This window comes from Choloepus didactylus, chromosome 3 (genome assembly GCF_015220235.1).
Source record: "Choloepus didactylus isolate mChoDid1 chromosome 3, mChoDid1.pri, whole genome shotgun sequence".
NCBI classification, from domain to species: domain Eukaryota; kingdom Metazoa; phylum Chordata; class Mammalia; order Pilosa; family Megalonychidae; genus Choloepus; species Choloepus didactylus.
In genome coordinates, this window is record NC_051309.1 from 140,019,143 (window position 1) to 140,041,865 (window position 22,723).

Here is a 22,723-nt window from a genome sequence, read left to right on the forward strand (position 1 = left end):
TGCACTAAAAGGAGTCAGGACATTTACAGAAACATGTTTTGCAATGCAAAGGAAGGGAAGGCCCAAGATGAAACTAGAACGTCTTGTAAAACAAAGAACTACTCCAAAAACTGATGGGTCCTGTCACAAGGATACAGGAGTCAGCTTTCTGGGGGGTTCCTGTTGGCTAAATCTGGGACAATTTGAGCACCTAAATAAAGGATCATAATGGATAATATGTCTATGCTGATAATATACAGACAAATGAATAGGGCAGAAGGTAGAGCTCTTCTTTGTAGCAAACTTTTGACTAATAAATGTGGAGGAGTTAGAAAGTTACCATTTTATAACTACCATAGTAAATACTGGGTTAGCAAAAATCAGTAATGGATGTTAACTCAGGGGTGAGGGATTTGATGAGAATAGGATATTTGCACAGAATTTTACAAAAAGAGAATTCTTCCAGACTAAAGGAGACTAAAAAGATTTGACAACTAAATGCAATACATGATCTTGTACTGGAGGGAAGAAAGAGCTAAAAAAGACGTTGTTGGAGCAATTGAAATGATAGGAATATGGGCTACTGAAGAGAGAGAAGTACTGTATCACTCTTAAAATCCAGAATTTGAAATCACACTCTGGTCCTTTTTCTTAAGAAATTTATACTTTACAATTAAGGGGTAAAAAAGCATGATATATTCAACCTATTCTCAACTGATTTATAAAATATAAACAATTGGTTTGTATTATTTACATGTTATTACATAACATACATACATATTACACACAGATGATAAAACAAATGTGGGAAAATATTAAGAATTCTTGAATCTGAGTAAAGAGCAATACAGGAGTTCTCTAGTATTTTTGTAACCTTCCTGTAAGTTTAAAATTATTTCAAATTAATTAAAAAAAACAATAATAGTGAATTATATGAACTTTCTGAAAAGTCAATGTAAAAAGAACTCTAATTGGAAGACTGAACTCTGGGATCCCAATGAGAAACTTTAAGGAAGGATTCCAAGAAGTGAAGAAAAGAAGTTGAGTTTTGTCTGAACAGAGATTTTTCACAGCTTGCAGGTAAACTTAAGTAAACTTGATATATCCATTAATGTAGAAGAAAAGAACTTTCGATTTAGAAACAGAAGACCTAAATTTGTGGTCTAGTTCTCAGTGGCTTATTATATTTCCTCTCTGAGCATCAAAAGTTTCTCACCTATGACATGTCATAGCAACCTTATAGAGAGCTGTATTAATCATGATGTGTCTGAGAGCTCTTTTAACTCTAAATAACTATACAAATGACATAACACTTAATAGAAATTTATCAAACTAAAGAACGGAGTTCATTTTCTTAAAGCCCCGTATGCATTAATTATAGTTATGAAAAACGCCATAGAGATGAAAACGACGTTTAGGTTCAGTAGTTTTTTTTTTCTTGGCTGTTTTGCGACGTTTAAACATTTGAAAATTTATCTTTTTAAATCGTTTCCGGAATTGGAAGCAGTTCTTAGACCACGAAGTAAGTAGCCGATCAGTTAGTTTTAAGTGTCTTATTTCTAAAGCAGCTCTTTCACTGGTCTTGCGGCCGGGGTCTTTACAGCGGTGCACAGCGGAAGTCCTCAGCCGAACCCTGAGGCGGCCATAGAGCTTCCCGCCCTCGGCTCTGAGGCTTTGAAACCCCGGGGGGGCCACGGAGAGCCTGCACGCATGCGCGCCATGGCTCACCCCGTCAGAAGCGACCCGGCTCCTTACGTCACCGACAACCTCATTTGGACGGCAACCGGCGGGAGTTTTTCAAAATGGGAGCGCGGAGGCGCCGCCCAGGCTTCGGAAGGTGCGGGGGAGACATTTTGGTAGCTGTGCCGTCGTCGCCGGGACCGGCGGCCTAGAAAGCCGAGACTAATGGGCGCCAAGACCGGCTGGCTGCTTGGAGCGCTGCCACGAAGGGACTGCGTACAAGGAACTAATCCAGGGAGCAGAGGCCTGGACTGGAAATATGGCGACCTGCATCGGGGAGAAGATCGAGGTGAAAAGACTTGGCGGGCAGCAGCGGGGCGGTTGGAGGCTGGCGTGGCGGAACTCGAGACCACTGCGGGAAGGGAACCGGGCGAAGCTAACGGCTGTGGGGGCAGGCGCCGAGTTGCTCTGGGAGGGTCTCAACCGCTGGGGCACCCAGCTGTTTGGGGGCGGAGCGGCCCGCCCTTCAGGGAAGCGAAGGGGCAAGACAGGTGAGACGCTGGTGAACCCCGCCCTTCGGTCCCCAGGCGCCTCGGCTTTGTGTCAGTTGTCCCGCCGGAGCTGCCGCGTTGGAGCGGGGAGAGGCTGCCTCCCTCTTCTCCAAGGATATGGCGGTTTCCTCCGGCGGGAGCTGCGGCGGGATTAGAACCAGGCGGTCAACTCCCAGGGGTTGGCTGGAGGTGAAAGGACGCGCTGAGGCTGCACTGAGGTTGAGGAATCAGATCATTAGGCTGCTCTATCAGGAACCCATCCTGGAGACTTTAAGGAGCCCTTGTTGGGCTGCAGCATGCCTTCCATCGCAGACACCTGCTTTATCGAGGTGTGATAACTGCCTGAGTTTTGTCAAACTACCCTTCTCGATCCATTTTATCTTCTTTTCCCACCCCCACCCCCCATTTCTTTCTTTCTACACCTGTGAATCATCGCACATAAATAATCTTTAATTTTAACTTTTAAGGATTTTAAAGTTGGAAATCTGCTCGGTAAGGGATCATTTGCTGGTGTCTACAGGGCTGAGTCCATTCACACTGGTTTGGAAGTTGCCATCAAAATGGTAAGATTATGTTAACTTCTCTCCTGTATTTTGCAAATAACTAGAGAAATGTACTGTTTGAGATGTCAGAAACTCCTCTGTCTACCAGCCTTCTCTTTGATCATAGTGTAAAGAACCGATTGCTTGAAACAAAGCTTCAATGGCTAAAAGATTTCAAATGTAGTCAAGAGGTCATTCTGAAGGTTATTCTTATGTGCTATATAGATATCCCTTTTTAGTTTTTAGTATATTGGAATAGCTAGAAGGAAATACCTGAAACTGTTGAACTGCAACCCAGTAGCCTTGATTCTTGAAGATGATATTTAACTATATAGCTTATATGGTATGAGTGTATGATTGTGAAAACCTTGTGGCTCACACTCTCTTTATCCAGTGTATGGACAGATGAGTAGAAAAATGGGGACAAAAATTAAAAATAGGGTTGGATGGGGTGGGATGGAATGCTCTAGGTGTTCTTTTTAACTTTTATTTTTATTCTTATTTATTTATGTATTTATTTATGTTTGGAGTAAGGAAATGTTAAAAAATTTATTGTGGTGATGAATGCACATCTATATGATGGTACTGTGAACAACTGATTGTACACTGTGGATGATTGTATGGTATGTGAATATAACTCAGTAAAACTGAATTTTTTTTAAGAAAAGAACCCGTTGCTTAGGCAGAAGACAATGCCAATTCTAGTAACTGAGCTTAAGGATATTTTAGAAGAGTCTTGACCTTGCTTAATTTAATTATATAGCATATAAGTATTTAATCTTCTTGATTGTTAAAAATCAGCCCCACTAGGAGTAACAGAAGCAAACTGAGAATCGTTTGTCTAACCCAGACAGAAAAGGGGAGGGAAATTTTGTTTTAAAGCTTGGCTATATTTGTGTGTGTGTGTTTTGTTGTTGTTGTTGTTGTTCTTATCATAAAATAATTGTGCTGTTAAAATTCTTTAAATTAGGAAATAGTATAAGAATTCTGTGGGCAAATTTTTACCGAGGGTCCATTCTGCCAAGCACTCTGCTAGGTGTATGGGGAGACAGAGAACAGAGTAACTTGACTGCATAAAGAAGTGATAAAAGGAACTGAGACTGATAATTTAAAGTATACTTTCTCTCATCAAAGTTGACCTTTGACAACTTCATATTTGAAAGTTTATCAACATTTAAACCTCTTATCTGTTATTTTTAGATAGATAAGAAAGCCATGTACAAAGCTGGAATGGTACAGAGAGTCCAAAATGAGGTGAAAATACATTGCCAGTTGAAACACCCTTCTATCTTGGAGGTAAGATATGTGTTTTATAGAAGCTGCCAGAGAGACTGAATTTTTGTGTATTAAAGTTTTATTATGTCCTTTTACATTTCAGCTTTATAATTATTTTGAAGATAGTAATTATGTGTACCTGGTATTAGAAATGTGCCATAATGGAGAAATGAACAGATATCTAAAGAACAGAATGAAACCCTTTTCAGAAAATGAAGGTAGGCTTCTTGTTTGTTTATTTATTTATTTATTTATTTATTTATTTATTTATTTATGTATAGATATAAATTTTGTCTTTAAGGTGTAGTTTGATGGATGTACTATTGAATAATATTTTAAAAACTGTTTCAGTTATTACTATGGGCAAAAGAAGGGGATTTTTCCCCCCAAATTATAAAAGCACTTAATTGTTATAAACAATTGAAGCAATGCAGAAGTAAAGTAAAAGGAGAAATTTTTTATCCTTCTCCTATCCACAAAATCACATTTTAAATTAAGTCACTGATAACAATCTAGTGTATCCTCTCAAATCTAGAAAGATACTTTTTAGAATGCCCTTAACTATAAAATAGTTTCTAAATCAAGCACAAATAACCATTAAAGGTATTTGTTATAGGAAATGTCAAACATATAAGTAGAGAGGATATTATAATGACCCCCATGAACCTATAAGCCAACTTTCAGAATTATTTACTCTTGATCATTTTGTTTGATTTGTACCCTTTTACACCCCTAATACCCCAGAGTATTTTATTTTGAAATAATTTCAAATTTGCAGGACAAAAGTAATTCAAACTCCATAGAGAGACCTCCAATATACTTCCATCCCCAGATACCCAGATCCACCAATTTTAGCATTTTTGCCACATTTGCTATATCGTTCTTTCTCCATTTGTGTATCAGTTGATCTGTCTATTTTCTGAACATTTGAGAACTGGTTGCATACATCATGTTCCTTGAACACATAATACTTCCACGTACATTTCCTAAGAACAATATTATTCACTTATGTAACCTTAAGTGCAGTTATTAAGCTCAAGAAATCTAATATAAATATAAAGCTTATAATCTATACTCCAATTTTTTAATATGTCCCAATAATTCTGTTTTGGGCCTTTTCTCTTCCATTATTAGATCCTGTCCAGCATTACTTATTGCATATAATTGTTGTTTTCTCTTCAGTTACTTTTTTTCTGAATTGTGCGAACATATATATAACATAAGCCATCCCATTCCAACCACTCCCAAGCATGCCATTCAGTAGTATTAATCACATTCACAATGTTGCGATGCCCTCACCACCATCCATTACTAAAACTTTCCCTTCACCCCAAACAGAAACCCTATACCCATTATGCATTAACTCCCCATTGCCTCTGCCCCCTGCCCTATTAACTTTCTGTCTTTATGAGTTTACATATTCTCAGATATTTTCTTGGTGGTTAACATGAGGCTTAAATTTAACATCCTAAATTTGTTTCAGTCTTGGTTGGTTTAAAACCAGCTTAATTTCAGGAATATACATAAACTGTTCCTATAACCACCCACTCCACCATGTAATACTTGTCACAGATTACGTATCGATACATTATGTGTCCAAAACCATTGATTTATCATTACATTTTATGCTTTTTAGATCCTGTAAGAAGTAAAAAGTGGAATTACAAAAACAAAAAAAAAATACAGTAGTACTGGCATTTATATTTACCCATATCGTTACCTTTACCAGAGATCTTGATTTCTTCATGTGGCATTGATCTATTGTTCAGTGTCCTTTAAATCTGCAGAACTCCCTTTAACGTTTCTTTTAGTGGTGACAAACTCCATCAACTTTTGTTCATCTGGGAATGTCTCAATCTCACCTTCATTTATGAAAGATAGTTTTGCTGGACATAGACTTCTTAGTTGGCAATTTTTTGTTTTCAGTACATGAAGTATGTCATCCTTCTTCCCTTTTGCCTTCTCACCTCTATGGTTTCCAATGAGAATTCAGCACTTAAAATTATTGAAGCTCCCTTGTACAAAACACGTTTCTTCTCTTTTTCAAAATTCTTTATCTTGAGCATTCAACAGTTTGATTATCATGTCTCAGTGTGGGTCTGTTTGGGTTTATCTTGTTTGGATGAGCATTTTGGATATGTACATTCATGTCTTATGTTAAAATTGGGAAGTTTTCAACTATTTTTTTTTCTTCAAATATTCTCTCTGCCCCCTTTTTTCTTGCTTCTTTTTCTGGGATTCCCACAATACATGTATTTGTATGCTTGATGGTGTCCCACAGTTTCCTTAGGCTCTGATAAATTTTCTTCATTCTTTTTTCTTTCTACTCTTCAGACTGAATTATTTCAGTTGTCTTCAAGTTCATTGATTCTTTCTTCTGCCAGCTCCAATCTGCTGTTGAACTCCTCTAGGGAATTTTTAATTTCTGTTATTGTGTTCTTCAGCTCTGTTTTATTCCTTTTTATAATTTATATCACTTTATTGATATTCTCTTGTGTTCCTCTATCAATATCCTGAATTCCTTTAGTTCTTTGTCCATATTTCCGTTAGCTCTTTGAGCGTAATTAGGATTGTTTTTAAAAATTACTTGTCTGGTATGTCCCAGATCTAGCCTTCCTTGTTGACAGTTTTTAATGCTTAGTCTTCTCTTTTGAATGGAATAGCACTTCCTGTTTTTTCGTGTTTCGTAATCTTTTGTTGAAACCTGAACATTTTGGTATTTTAATGTGTTAGCACTGGAATTTGATTCTCAGTCATCTGTTTCCTTGAGTTTGTATCTAGCTAGTGTTAAGACACATTTTCTTGAATGCCAGTAGCTAACGGGGGTAGGTGGGGGGTGGGGGTGGATGACATGGGACAGGACAGGAAGGAAGGGGAAAAAAGAGAAAACACCTTTCTCAGTCTTTCCAAATTGGCCACCTTGCAAATGCTTTCCTTCAGAGCTTAGTCGTACAGTGAGTTTAGAGAATAGCTTCAGGCAAAATTGTAGGGTCCTTTGTGTGCATGCTTCTTGTCTTGGGCACCATATGTGGCCCTAGGAATTCCCCCATATACACAGATACGAATGTTCCCCTCTTCTCTAGAAACAGTATTTCCTCATGGTCCTGAGCACTGCAGCCAGCATTTCCTTGCCACAAGCAGCTGTGACTTGATACCCTGCCACAGCACTCTGTAGGAGAGCTCTGAACCACCTGTACATGAAGGGCAAATTCTGGTGAGCCTGTGAGAGTGCCCTGATTGAAATGGGAAAGTCTGGAGTAGGAAGTTTGGTGGAGTTAAAAATTACAAGTTCTGTTTAGGTCATGTTAAAAGTTTAGCAGTTTGAAACAGCTAAGTGAAGTTGGTAAATAGGCACTTGAATTTCTGGGTATGAAGCTCAGAAGAGAGATCTAGCCTACAGATTAATTTAGGAGTCATCAGCATAAACATAGTATTTATTTATTTAAAAATAATAATAATATGGTCAGGAGGTGGGTTATACCTACACAATAGGAGATGAATTCTAACAGGTTGTGAAGTCCACTGGGGAGTCTGGCAAAGGGTCTGAAGTGTACTTTTTTGGGGGGGGATACTCTAAAGTATAATACAAATGTGAGTTATTATGCTTTTTTTTTTTTTAATTCAATTTTATTGAGATATATCCACATACCATGCAGTCATATAAAGCGTACATTCAGTTGTTCACAGTACCATTGTATAGTTGTGTGTTCATCACCAAAATTAATTTTTGAACATTTGCATTATCACACACACAAAAATAAAGAAGAATAAAAATTAAAGTGAAAAAGAACAATTAAAGAACCCTGGGTGCCTTTTTTTTTTTTTTTTCCCTTCTTTTTTTTTGCCCCCATTTTTCTACTCATCCATACACTGGACAAAGGGGAGTGTGGTCCATATGGCTTTCCCAATCATATTGTCACCCCTCATAAGCTACATTTTATACAATTGTCTTCAAGATTCAAGGGTTCTGGGTTGTAGTTTGATAGTTTCAGGTATTTATTGCTAGCTATTCCAATTCATTAGAACCTAAACAGGGTTGTCTATATTGTGCATAAGAATGCCCACCAGCATGACCCCTTGGCTCCTTTTGGAATCTTTCTGCCACTGAAGCTTATTTTATTTCCTTTCACATCCCCCTTTTGGTCAAGAAGATGTTTTCCTTCCCACGGTGCTGAGTCTAGAGTCCTCCCCAGGAGTCATATTCCATGTTGCCAGGGGGATTTACTTCCCTGGGTGTCAAATCCCACGTAGGGGGGAGGGCAGTGCTTTCACCTGCCAAGTTGGCTTAGCTAGAGAGAGAGGGCCACATCTGAGCAACAAAGAGGCATTCGGGAGGAGGCTCTTAGGCACACTTATAGGCAGGCCTGGCCTCTCCTTTGCAGCAACAGTCTTCCCAAGGGCAAGTCCCATGGTAGAGGGCTCAGCCCATCAAACCACCAGTCCCCTATGTCTGTGAGCACATCAGCAACCATTGATGTAGGGAAGCGCAATACCTCTGCATTCTCCACCAGCTCCTCAGGGGAGCTCTGCATATTTTTTTCATTTTTCTTTTTAATTAACTATATCAAAAAAAATTGAAAAAACATACAATAAGAAAACATTTCAAACAAATCATAACAAGGGAGTAAGAAAAAGACAACTAAGATAGTATTTAAATCTATGTAACACAAGCATTAAAAGATAACAGAAGATTGTGTTTATGACTTGAGATAGAAAGGCATTCTTAGAAATCTGCAAAATTTGTAGAATCTGCAAAAGCTGTAAAAAAATAATTATCAGTTTGAATTCATTAAAATTTAAAATTTGTATATGAGAAAAGATACCATTAACAAAGTTAAATGTCAAAGACAAAGAAAATATTTGCAAAATGATAACTGGCAAATTAAAAATGTTTAAGGCATATGTAAAAATAAAATGATAACTGAATAGAAAAATGAAAAGGGGATATGAGCAGACTGTTCACAGAAAAGAAAGTACAAATGGACAATAAACTCAATAGTAATCTTGGGAATGACAACTAAAATAATGAGTTAATGGATTGGGACTACTTAATTTTAGCAAGGGTGTGCATTAAAATATAGCCTTTTGGAGGACAATTTGCCAAGGTATGAAAGTACTAAAGGTTCATGTCCTTCAACCCAGTGGTTCTTCTTCTTAGGTCTACCATAGAGAAATACCCCATGCAGGGGCACAAGGAAGCAAGGATGTACAAGAATGCTTATTGCTATATTTTTTGTAATCTTGAAATATCAGAAATGACCCAAATGTTCATCATCAGCAATTAAATAAAATGAAGATCTATGTGTATATGTACTGAGATAGAAATATCTCTAAGAAATGTTGTAAAGTTGGAGAAAATAATGTGACTATATTTTTATGTCATTTTTCTATTTAAAAAGCATTTGTTACAATGTATTTATGTAGATTAAAATGTATGTAAACACATAGAAGTAAAGTATAGAAGAATACACACAAACTATTAACGGTGATTACTTTTTGGGAGGGATTAGGGGCATTAAAGGAAATTTAGCTAATCAGGGTGGTAATCTGGTTGGTAAAACTAATATAATGCTCTATCTGACATGTGTACCTTGGTTTCATAAAGTATTCTAAATGCTAAATCTTCCATATTTTCTAAGCTGTAAGTTTTGTTTTTTGTATCCTAACAGCTCGACACTTCATGCACCAGATCATCACAGGAATGCTGTATCTTCATTCTCATGGTATTTTACACCGGGACCTTACACTTTCTAACCTCTTACTTACACGTAACATGAACATCAAGATTGCTGATTTTGGGCTGGCAACTCAATTGAAAATGCCACATGAAAAGCACTATACATTATGTGGAACTCCTAATTACATTTCACCAGAAATTGCAACTCGAAGTGCCCATGGACTTGAATCTGATATTTGGTCCCTGGGCTGTATGTTTTATACATTACTTATTGGGAGACCACCTTTTGACACGGACACAGTCAAGAACACATTAAATAAAGTAGTATTGGCAGATTATGAAATGCCAACTTTTTTGTCAAGAGAAGCCAAAGATCTTATTCACCAATTACTTCGTAGAAATCCAGCAGATCGTTTAAGTCTGTCTTCAGTATTAGACCATCCTTTTATGTCCCGAAATTCTTCAACAAAAACTAAAGATTTAGGAACTGTAGAAGACTCAATTGATAGTGGACACGCCACAATTTCTACTGCAATTACGGCTTCTTCCAGTACCAGTATAAGTGGTAGTTTATTGGACAGGAGAAAACTTGTGATTGGTCAGCCACTCCCAAATAAAATGACTGTATTTCCAAAGAATAAAAATTCAAGTGACTTTTCTTCTTCAGGAGATGGAAGCAGTTTTTATATTCAGTGGGGAAATCAAGAACAAGAAACCGGTAATAGTGGAAAAGGAAGAGCAATCCAAGATGCAGAAGAAAGACCACATTCTCGATACCTTCGTAGAGCCCATTCTTCTGATAGATCTGGCACATCTAATAGTCAGTCCCGAGGAAGAAAATATACAATGGAAAGATGTCATTCAGCAGAAATGCTTTCAAAGTCCAAAAGATCAGGAGTCGATGAAAATGAAGAGAGATACTCACCTACAAATAGCAATGCCAATATTTTCCACTACTGTAAAGAAAAGACATCCAATAATTCTGGACCTTTTGAAAGGCCTGATAACAATCAAGCACTGTAAGAATTCTATCAAAAGCATTTTAATTTTTGTTAAACATTGTAGTGGTACAAATATAAAGCTGCATTTAATTGAGGGGGGTTACCAGGGCCATTAATGCATTAATGGTTTGTTCCTAATGCTCTCAGATACTCCTGAGGCACTTCTCTACTGTTATTTGCATTTCTTAATAGAAAGAATCCAGATGATGATTTTGAATTATGATTGAAAACTTCTTTTTTAAAAAAATTACTGTATATGTTCATAAATGTGTTTATAGCATGTTTAATACTTGGAAGTTTTTAGTTTCATTTTGTATTTTGTATGGAGTAAGAGTCCAGTGCAACATAATATATATTAAACATGTCTGATCCCTAAAGCACTCAAATAATAACTGGAGAGAGAGAGAGAGAGAAGCTAAGCTTGAATGATCAGTAATCAATTTTGACTGCTTCTCACCTAAAGACTAATTTTTCAATGATTTTTTTTTTTTTTCTTTTTTTTGGTCTTTGAATTTTATGCTTGAATTATAAGAGGGCAGTAGCCATATGAAAACATTGCCACAGTGCCATTATCATTTCAGGATGGAAGTTCTAGCTGCTTAGAGACAATTTAGTTATACAAATGCAGTTTTCCACAGTAATTCTAAAATGATCAGGTATTCAATCAGAAGAAATTTTCCCTGTTCTAATATTTGTATTTTTAAGAGTTACCTTTTTGATTCATTTATCAGAATTTTGTTTGTCTGTCTGTTTAGCTCCAATCATCTTTGTCCAGGAACAACTCCTTTTCCATTTTCAGACCAGACATCTCATACTGAAATGGTACAACAGTGGTTTGGGAATCTGCAAATCAATGGTAAGGGTTTTATTGTTTTGTTTTGTTTTTTCCATTTTTTTGTGTGAAATATACCATATAGACAGAAAAGTGATAACTTTCAAAGTATGATTTAACAAGTGGTTAGCAAATATCAAAGAATGTTCTGGGTTACATTTCCACCATTTCAGTTATTTCTTTATTGTGAAGTATAATATATACAAAAAGGTGATAACTTTCAAAGTACAGTTTAACAAGTTATTATAGAGCAAATTTCAAAGAATGTTATGGGTTACAGTTCCACCATGTCAATTATTTCCTTCTAGTTGTTCTAGTACCTAGAAACTACAAAAAAAATTATTTATATAAAAATTCAGTATTCATAATCCTTTGTTAAATCCTATTTTTCAGTTGCTATCCCTTGCTCTCATTTGATCACTGTCTCCATCTTCAGGGATATCTGGGCAGTGACCACCCTAACTCGTTCATATTGAAAAGGGGTGTTGACATTTTGGGGAAGGGGGATATATCTGGTCTTTTGTTTGTTTTTAATTTTTTTATTAGAGAAGTTATAGGTTAACAGAAAAAAATCATAAAATACAGAGTTCCCATTTACCACCCTATTATCAATACCTTGCATTAGTGTGGTACATTTGTTATAATTCCTGAAAGAACATTTTTATAATTGTACTATTAACCAAAGTCTAAATGGTGAGTTTTTAATGGAGTATTTTAGTCAATAGTTAAAGACTTGGACACTTATCAAGCATTGCTGTTTTCTGTTTGGGTTTTTTAAAGAAGATAGTGCATTTTCAATAAAGCTATATTACTTTAATAGTAATAACTGTCAACACATTTTGAATATTTACTATATGTCAGTCACTGGTCTTAATGCTTAACATATTATTAACTTTTTAAATTCTCACAAAAAACATATGAGAAATATAATACTGTTTTCTCCATTTTTTTTACAGATAGGAAATTGTGGTACAAAAGCTTAATTTCCCCAAGCTACCAGCCACTAAGTAAGGGAGCCAGGGTTCCAACCCAGTAGTCTGGTTCAGAGGCTTTACTCTTAATGCCTCAGCTCTTGCAGCCTCTCTATAATAAGCACCTATTAATAGTGCCTGTAAAATAATCAACAGATGGTTGACTTTGTTTTTAAGTAGAAGCTGATATGGACAACATGGTGTACAAGTGGGAACTCACAGATGCTAAAGTACACAGCTACTAAAACCTAAGCATTTTTAAAACAGCTGTCATCCAAAATAATGAAGGAAAAAAGGCAAGAGAATAAAAAAGAAACATAAGGAAAGGAGGAGACCATTTTTTTTTTACTAAAGATAGTATTACCTAACAGACAAAGAGAACATAATATGGCTGTAATTTAAGCAGAGAATTGTTAAGTCATTTAAGGAGTCTATTTTTTATTTTCCTTTTTTAAAATATACGTTATTTTCAGGAGCCCCAAAAGAAATTAATCTTCTCATGTGCAGTTGTTGGGGGTGGTAATTCAAGTTTACATTTTTTTAAAACTATAAAGCTGTTATATACTTAATCTTGCACCTAATAGTGCTATGACAGTTTTAAGTATTCTATTTGATACAAGATATTTTCTCTCATAATGGGAGTAGGAAGAAAAGAAGCACTAAAATGTCATTAAAAGAAAAAAATTTGCAATAAAATTTTGAAAGTTTAGCATTTGAAAATTGCCCTATAATTTTATATAATCTAATCATTTAAGGGCTTTGAAAAAGTAATGTTTCCATGTGAACTAAATTGGTAAAATTTAAATGGTAAAAGTTTAGTAAGAACTTTTTTAAAAAGTGGGTACAAATGCATTTGTAATATTAAATATTAATACTAATATTTAATATGTTGAAGTGTTTTGCTTTTAGTTACATGTTTTCTAAGTAAATGTGGGATGGACAGTCCTTAGCTGAAAGATAATAAATTTACATACTTTTCATATGGCAAATTATTCTGCTTTTGTTGGGGCATTGGCAGTTGCTTATTCTAGAATTAATAGGTAATCTAGGGTCACTGGTTTTTATCTTGATTGGAAAATTAATTTCATATCAATATCTTTCCTTAGTCTTAGGAATACTAAAGATATTACTAGATATTTGTTTAAAATGCCCTTTTAAAGTCACTATTTTATTATGTCATATCTTAAACTGCTTATTTCTTAGACAAAGTATCAGTTTTTTTTTTAAACTAGATTTCTTTTGTTCCTCAATAATGCTGTTATAAAACCAGCATGGCATTGTTTTGTGTAGACTTGGCATTTTAGTTATTCACTACATTTCTTTATTGTATGTGTATTATAGCTCTTTTAAAAGAACCTACTGAGCATGACAGCATTAACCCAAACAAAGATTTCCAGGGCTGTCCAGATTTGCAGAAGGACACATCAAGAAATGCCTGGCCTGACATACAAGCCAAAAAGAACTCAGATGCTTCCAATGATGTACATTCTGTAAAACAACTGAATACCATGAAATATATGGCTTCACTTCACAATAAACCTGAGATAATTCAACAAGGGTCTATTTTTGGCTTAGATCCTGTTTCTGAACAAAGCAAGACCTGGGGTATGGATCCATCGCTGGGTTATCAAAAACGTACATTACGAAGCATTTTATCTCCCTTGACTGCTCACAGGTTAAAACCAATCAGACAGAAAACCAAAAAGGCTGTGGTATGTATATTGTTTTTCTAAGTTATTGTATGACATGTTTCTTAGGGATATGCTTTCTGGTACAAACATGTTGTTTTTAGTTCCTTATAATGTCTCTGTATTATGTAAGGTATGTACATAAAAAATTCATTTAAAGAGACGAGTCTGGGTATTTATGGGAAAATAGCTCTTGTTTACCTCTGGCTATTTCAGGAATGGTGTAATGATACTGATACATATGGCATTTTAAATTATTGATAATGACAAACATTTAAAAAATAATACCAATTAAATACTATGTTAAATATTATTTTATTCACAATTCCAGTAACCAAATTAAGATTTAATATCCCTTTGCTTTTGTTTTTAATTTCCACATTTAATCAAGTTTTAAATAAAAAATGTAAACTAGGAAACATTTTTTTTAAAAACATCTGAAAATATCTAAAGAAAAGGGGTATTCATAAAATAAGTTTAGAATTTTAAAATATGTCATGATTTTTTTTTTCCTTCAATTTTCCATCCTCATCCTGTTTGTTCCTTGTTTCCCATTTCACCTAGTTTTGCTTTGTTTGGCTTGCTATTGTCTTTTCAAAGTCCTTCTCCACCCTACCTTCTGCTCATTGGTTATCATTTCAAACTTCATATGCATTATTACCTTTGCTCCTTATGGTTCACAGTTGTACCCAAATACACCTCTGGTTCACACTGTTCCAGTGTAGGAGCTGTTTGATTTGGACTTAATTTTTGTTCCTGCCATGGTTAAGTACTTTTCTCTCAAGTTGTATGTATGTAAGGGCTGTTCTAGTAAACAAGAGAATTGTTACTGATTTTAGGGTTTTTTTTTTTTTAGGTGAGTATACTTGATTCAGAGGAGGTGTGTGTGGAGCTTCTAAAGGAGTATACATCTCAAGAATATGTGAAGGAAGTTCTTCAAATATCTAGTGATGGAAATATGGTAATGTGGATTTTCTTTATTACCTTGCAACTTGAAATGATCTCTTAAGCATTTAGCATTCCAGTTCATTTCCTGATTGTCTCTGAAATTCAAAAATTAAAATAGCATATTAAGCATGCTTAAATAAATTAGTGAATTAAAAAAATAATTATAGTAGCAGTCTAAATTTGTGAGTTTAAAATCACTAAAAAATTATCTTTAGAGAATATTTAGGATTTTTCAATAAAATGATATTCATTGTTACATTTGAACTCTTCATAATTTTTAGTATCAAAATATTGTGTTCTAATTTAAGGCATGTAATTAGAATTATTAAATTTTCTTTTGGCAGATCACTGTTTATTATCCAAATGATGGAAGAGGTTTTCCTCTTGCTAATAAACCACCCTCACTTACTGACAACATCAGTAGGTTCAGCTTTGACAATTTACCAGGTATATAAATTTACCAGGGAATAAAATTTAAATAGATTTATATGTGTGTGTGTATACATATATATATATGGATGTATACATATGTAGGTCATGTTCATATACTTTATATCTGGTGAGATGTGGTTCCTTAATAATCCAGTGTTTATTGTTCATATTCTGTGTCATAAATGGTATTTTATTCTACTTATTCAAGTAAAAACTAACTTTAGAATATTAACCATGTATCACATAAATATAATCTCCTTACTTGTTTAGTTACTACTTTGGCTAGAATTATGTTATGAAATTCAATTGAAGTATCTAGTTTTTACTTTTGAAATTATTGCTTGCTACTGATCATTTGTAATTGTGGTTAGCCAAATTTATTCCTGATTCAGTTTCTAGATAAGATTTCACTGAGGTAACTTTTTAAAAAACAAACAAAAAACCTATCTAATGTAACTATATTAGAAATCAAAACAGATAAGACTATTAGTATTATAAATTATCATACTTAAAGGGAACTACAACATTTATTTCTTATATTAGGACCATAATTCTCTATGTTTTACTAACATGAAAAGAGCTACATTTCTTTTCCTGAAATTCATTTAGTTCAGCTGTCTCAGAAATCTTTTCAGTAAACATCTATTAAAACTTTCCTGGAATCATTACCTTACTTATAATATGGAGTCAGTGGCTCAAAGAAAGAGATTTTTTTAAATGATTATGATGCTGGTCATTAGATTTTGTTATAATATACTTCTTGGGAATTTTCTTATACTGTCTTTAGTTTTCATTGAAATTAATATATGTTTCTAAGATATTTCTATTTTGGTAATGGTATTACTAACTTTTATCAACTTGAATTTTTGAGTAAGAGTAGAAATAAATATTAAACTTATAAATTTATATGTTGTCAACAATTTCTTGTCTAATATTAGGTAACTATTTTTGATTTTTTTCACTCTAGAAAAGTACTGGAGAAAATACCAATATGCTTCCAGATTTGTACAGCTTGTAAGATCTAAATCTCCCAAAATCACTTATTTTACAAGACATGCTAAATGCATTTTGATGGAGAATTCTCCTGGTGCTGATTTTGAGGTTTGGTTTTATGATGGTAAGAAGATGGTAACTTTTAGAAAGAGTAACTTTTTCCCTTTAGTTTGTAGTTTAGTAGTTGTGTTTGTTGGTTTAATTCAACACAAGTCTTTAATATTTGTAACTGCACATCTAAATTACACAGAATAGTGTACTTTATGTCAAATCATATTAACCAAAATTTATTTTATATATCTTCCTATAAACAATGTATTTATCTTAGAATATGTATATGTCTTTCTGAATTTGGCTCCAGTTTAACAGCATCCAGATTGATGATATAAAAGTCACGTGAAATAAACGATCATATTTCTTATTAGAAACACAATTGGAGAAAAAAAAAATTATGAGAATTATGCATGTGGCAAAAGGATAAGATTGAACCAGAAAATCTTATTTTCTATTTCTAAATTTGTTCCATAAAGATGATTTACTCTTTAGTCTGTAAAGCTCTCTGCTTTAAGGGGCACACAGCACACATACATACACATAATTATAATATATATATAATTATAGCTATCCTTCAGTTATGGGTTTGTATGAGAGCCTGTATTTACTGAACACTTTGAGAGTCACAGTTTTATTAATGGTCAGTAAATGAATGCAAATGATACCTTGATTAAGAAGCCATAATGTAATGGCAAAGTAGAGATATGGGAATATTTAAAGAAACAATAAAAAAGTAGTTTTCTTATTTTTTTAGGAGCAAAAATACATAAGACTCAAGATTTAATTCAGGTGATTGAAAAGACTGGGAAATCTTATACCTTAAAAGGTGAAAGTGAAGTTAGTAGCTTGAAAGAGGAAATAAAAATATATATGGACCATGCTAATGAGGTACATATCTACTTGTAGTAGGTTTTTCATACCAATTAATTTCTACAAATGATATAAGTGAAATAATGACTGAAAATACTTTTCTTTTGAAATAGAGTCATCGTATTTGTTTAGCACTGGAATCTATAATTTCAGAAGAGGAAAAAAAAAGTGCAAGTGCTCCCTTTTTCCCAATAATTATAGGAAGGTAAATTTTTTGAAAAAATTTAAATATGACTAAAATGTATAGGATATGTCAAAAAGAAAACAATTTGGTATTTACATTGAAAACATTCTTTAGGTTTCTGTGAATTGAAAGTTTTTAAAAAGAGAACATATTTGGACTTTTTTTTTTTTTTTGTCCTATTTCAGAAAACCTGGCAGTACTAGTTCATCTAAGACCTTACCACCTCCTTCTTCTGGGGATCCAAACCCAATGAGAGATACACCATCTTTGAATAGAATGATCATGAATAGTGCTGCATCTCCGAAAAAGGCACCAATTCCTAATCCTTCTGTAAGTAAAAATATGTCACTTGTGTACTTGAAACCCTTCAACAATTGCCCGATGCCCTTGATATGAAATTAAAACTCCTTACTGAATTTTAAAAAATATATCTGTGTGTGTGTGTGTGTGTATGTGTGTATCCTCATACACATATATATGGACTATGATTGCAGCTATAAAAAAAATATGTCTTCAGGAAAAAAAAGACAAAAGAAATCTACGAAAATAGTGATTATGTGATGTTTTATCTTTTCTGTATTTTTCTAATTTTCAGCGTTATGTTTTACATTTTTGGTTTAAAAATTTTTTTTAAACTGCTTTAAGCTAATGAAAATCCATTCATTTTCTACTTTTGCTCAAGTTGATTTATAAAAATGTTGAGGAATAATATATATTATTGTTTATAGATGGTTACAAATGAAGGACTTGGCTTTACAGCTGCGGCTTCTGGAACAAACATCTCTTCTACCAGTCTAAAAGATTGTCTTCCTAAATCTGCACAGCTTTTGAAATCTGTTTTTGTGAAAAATGTTGGTTGGGCTACACAGGTGAGAGTTTCTAGGAAAGTTAATTTTTTCAGTATGATTTTTTTCACACTAATTAGACACTTAGCAAAAAGTATAAATTATTTTTTAGATTTCTCTTTACCTGAAAATTGTTACAACATTTTTACATTGACTCATTAAATATTTTAACATTTTTTGTTTGTATACAATTGGAAAATTCTAGATATTGGATCTCTAGATAACAGACCTCTTCTTGCCATTTTTTTGAAAAGTAGACATCATAATAATGGCTAATTGTGAGGAGTGGAGAATGATGTCAGGGGCATTGAGTTTCAAGCTTACAGAATTTTATGTAGGTGTGAACTGATATGTGTGTATTATCTGAGAAGCTTGGAGAATTTTGAGCATAGCACGTGTACTTTTTACTTACCAGTGAAGTAAAATACAGCCTAGTCTTTTGCAGCGGTAGTAAAGAAAGGAAAGGGAACCCAACATTTGTTGAGTACCTGCTACATGGTACCATGTTTTTCACATACACTGTCTAGTTTATCCCCCAAAATAACCCTGTAAAGTTGATGATTCCTTCTTTCAGAGATAGGAAGATGATGCCTGTAATGGTTGATTAACCTGCACTATCGTGCACTATTTGTAAGTTGGCAGAGTCTGGATGTAAACCCAGGTCTGTTTGATTCCAGTGTTCATATATTTTTCACCGTGCCATGTGCCTCCTTGTTTGGAATGGAACATTGTAAATATCAAAGATTAAAGGGACAAGTTTCAAGATGTAAAGTTCTCAGGCAGGGAGTAAGTCTTTGGTCTTAGAATAGAGAGTGTCCTAATTTAAGAACGTATTGCTATTGTTATTCCTTCTTGGTTAAAAATACTATGTGATAAAATCAAAAGACTACCCAGATATCCTAATGGAAATTAATGGGAAACTAGATTTCATTTAGAAGATTTTTAATATTATAGTGCCCTAGCTACTAAAGAAATATTTCCTCTGAAAAACTCTTATATATTCTCAGTGCTACTATTATCACAGCCCCAAATTTGTTGTCACTTGGGAGGGTTGTATTTTTTTAACTATGCAGAAACATGAGTAGCTTTTAACAACCTCAAACCCTCTTCTGTAGAGTATTGTTGCATGCTTATTCTCTTTCAGTTAACAAGTGGAGCTGTGTGGGTTCAGTTTAATGATGGATCCCAGCTGGTTGTGCAAGCAGGAGTGTCTTCTATCAGTTTTACATCCCCAAATGGTCAAACAACTAGGTAAGTTCTTAAAATACTGGTTGAGATTCAGCCCTTTGCTATAATTTTGTATTCCCTATATGTTGAAATAAATGATTTAATAATGTTACTGTTTTCTTTTTGACAACATTCATGTAGAATTCTTTAAAATGTTAATTATTCTTAGCAGTTCATGTACTCTTTTAAAATATATATTGTTTTTCTGAATTAATGCAGGTAAAGTAGTATGGATAATTCACTCCAAGTGGTTAGATTCCCTGCAGTGTTATTACTCCATAGCCTAACTAGGTTGGGGACATGACCCCTTTTCATAAGTAATGAACTTCTAGGTTCAAAATAATATACTTAAAAGATTTACTTAAAAGAACTTATAAGCAAGGAATCTTTTCTTTTAAGGATTAAGCTGATTATTTTCCCAAATGAAGGAATATAGTCCCTGATATAATGTGAAGTGATTAATGTTTAAAAGACTTTTGAATGTATACATAAATTCTGTATGAAAATGTGTACCAGGCATCATGCTAAAAATGAGGAATCTGGCTAGCAGAAATAAGCAATAAGTTTGGCTTCCAAAGCATGTATTACTAAAATGCAGTGCAGTGCTGATGATGCCAATATAAACATGCTACTTCATGACAACAGTGCATATTGTAGAGGAAATACTTGGGATAAATGTAGTTCATAGATGTCTTTCAATTGCTTTTTTGTTAAATGTGTATATATGCAGCACCATGACTTAAAGAGCTACTCTCCTAGTTAGAGGTTTTATTAAAAGCTCTTCCAAAATCTTCAAAAAGTAGAAGAATGCACATGTAAAATTGGTAGAACCCATGGTTAGAGGATAAATGTTCAGATTTTATTTGGTATCGTCATTTGGAAATTTTTAACATTTAAATAAAAATGAACTTGAAATGTGTTTAGCTTAGTATTTTCTTTAGAAATAGGGCCTTCAATTTAGAATCCAGATTTTCAGCTTGCTTTAGAAATTGTAAAGCCAATTCAAGTTCTTCATATAATTTTCTTTTTATTATTTAAATACATTTAGAAATTGGTCTATTTTAAAAGGAAACAAATTGAATATGCTAACTTGACTTAAATGTGTACTGTAGTAAACAATTTTGTATAATTTTTTGGAGTATCTCTTGTCATTAAAGAATTACTGAAAAAACATGTGCCTTTTGCTACTCCTGAGAACCACATTGTTTACATTTTTGTCTTTTTTTCTTTGGCTTCACTTAGGTATGGAGAAAATGAAAAGTTACCAGATTATATCAAACAGAAATTACAGTGTCTTTCTTCCATCCTTTTGATGTTTTCTAATCCAACTCCTAGTTTTCATTGATTAAAACTCCTTTTAGATATGTAAGTTTAATAAATAACTTTTTTTTTGGCTTTCAAATAAAGTGACTTTTTTTATTTAATGTAACTTTTTAACTTCAGAAAGCCTTTCTCCAAAAGACAATTTTAATCTGTGCATCCTGTATATATTCTAATGAGACAACAAAGCAGAATGAAACTCAGTTCACTTACAAAATGTAGTAGGTTATAGTATAAAACAGATAGGAAACCTAACTTTGCTCTTAGAACATGCCCCCAAACTTAATGTGTTCATATATTTGTATGGAACAGTCTTTTAAAAGCAAAAATATAAATGGTGTGTGCTTTACATGTGCTTTTATTGTTTTCTCTATTTCTCAGATATGTTGAGAATCATGGACAAAACTTGATGGACTTTTTCAATTTTTTAACGTGTAAATAATGTGTATTTATGTTACAAGTAACATATGTAAAAATGTATATTTGTTTTATATCTATTTTTGTAGCAACAGTTTCTGATGCAACATTTCTGCAAATGCATTTTATAAAAACTAATAAATGCAGTGATAAGTTCTTTTATCTTTTATTAATTAAATGTTTATTTTAAAATAAATTGCTAGTGAATTCATTTTTTTATCTTTTTAATTCAATTTTATTGAGTTATATTCATATACCATACAATCATCCAAAGTATACCATTAGTGAATTCATTTTTAAAATTTGTGTCCTGCGTCTATAGAAGCAGCAATTACATTTTAAAAATTAATTCAGCATATGGGAAATGTATTGTTTTTCTACACTTATCTAAAAATATCTGTATATTTTGTTGATAATTTAAATATTTTAACACTTAAGAACATGATGCAATTAATTAACATGAAGAAAAAGAATATTTGATAGTGGGACAGGCATTCCTAATAAAAAAACTAAGTAAAATAGGAATAGAATGAAACAACTTAAATATGGTAAAGGATAGTTAACCTGATGTTTCCTGCTGATATTTATAATCAAAACTATATTGAAGCTATTTCCACAAAGTCACAATTTAACATTGTTTTGGAGATTTTTACCTAAGGCAATGAGATGAAAAATAGTAATATATTTGCTATATAAATTGCAGAGTTAATGTTGGTAAGATAAAGACAAAAAACCGAATAGAAAAATGGTCAAAAGATATGAACAGGTAATTTACGAAAGAGAAAATCGATATGGCCAATAAAAAGGAAGTATGTTCAACCTCATTGATAGTTGGGGAAATGCAAAATTAAGACAAGACAGTCCTTTTCCTAAATCAAAGAAGTTGGTGAAAATTAAAATAATAATAGTCCTTACAAAGATGACGTGTTGTTGATTATAATGTAAATTATAATAACTGAAAGTAATTTGGCAGTATCTTATTAGAATTAACACATTGGTAATCCAACTCTGAAAAAGAAACTATGTAAGTCCTTCCCTTAAGGAAAAAAGTAAGATTAGAAATAAGAGTTTCTCTTTAAAAATGCAAATAATTAACAAACCAATTCCCAGCTAAATTTTGAAGGCTAAAGTCTCAAAACAAATACATTTTTTCTTTGACAGAACTTAAGTGTATCTTTTATCATCTCTTTTGGTTTCTATGGTTCAGCATGTCTCACGAATAGCGTATAGCTGATTT

At 33.4% G+C, this 22,723-nt stretch overlaps 1 protein-coding gene across 4 annotated transcripts; it reads left to right on the forward strand.

The window, feature by feature from the left end:
• Window positions 1–1,785: 1,785 nt before the first annotated feature.
• On the forward strand, window positions 1,786–21,509 carry PLK4 (polo like kinase 4). Of its 4 annotated transcripts, none has more exons than XM_037829066.1 (17): window positions 1,786–2,008; window positions 2,678–2,773; window positions 3,953–4,048; window positions 4,131–4,245; window positions 9,697–9,750; window positions 10,372–10,723; window positions 11,461–11,561; window positions 13,850–14,220; window positions 15,053–15,157; window positions 15,489–15,591; window positions 16,544–16,693; window positions 17,378–17,511; window positions 17,607–17,698; window positions 17,863–18,007; window positions 18,406–18,546; window positions 19,667–19,773; window positions 20,992–21,509. In XM_037829066.1, the coding sequence occupies exons 1-17, from the start codon at window positions 1,979–1,981 to the stop codon at window positions 21,092–21,094; spliced, it is 2,295 nt and encodes a 764-aa protein (XP_037684994.1). In that variant the 5' UTR covers window positions 1,786–1,978; the 3' UTR covers window positions 21,095–21,509. The 4 variants fall into 4 exon arrangements, with proteins under 4 accessions (XP_037684994.1, XP_037684992.1, XP_037684991.1 ...); XM_037829064.1 differs by having other exon boundaries at window positions 9,697–10,723; window positions 20,992–21,114; window positions 21,451–21,505; XM_037829063.1 differs by having other exon boundaries at window positions 9,697–10,723.
• Window positions 21,510–22,723: the final 1,214 nt, after the last annotated feature.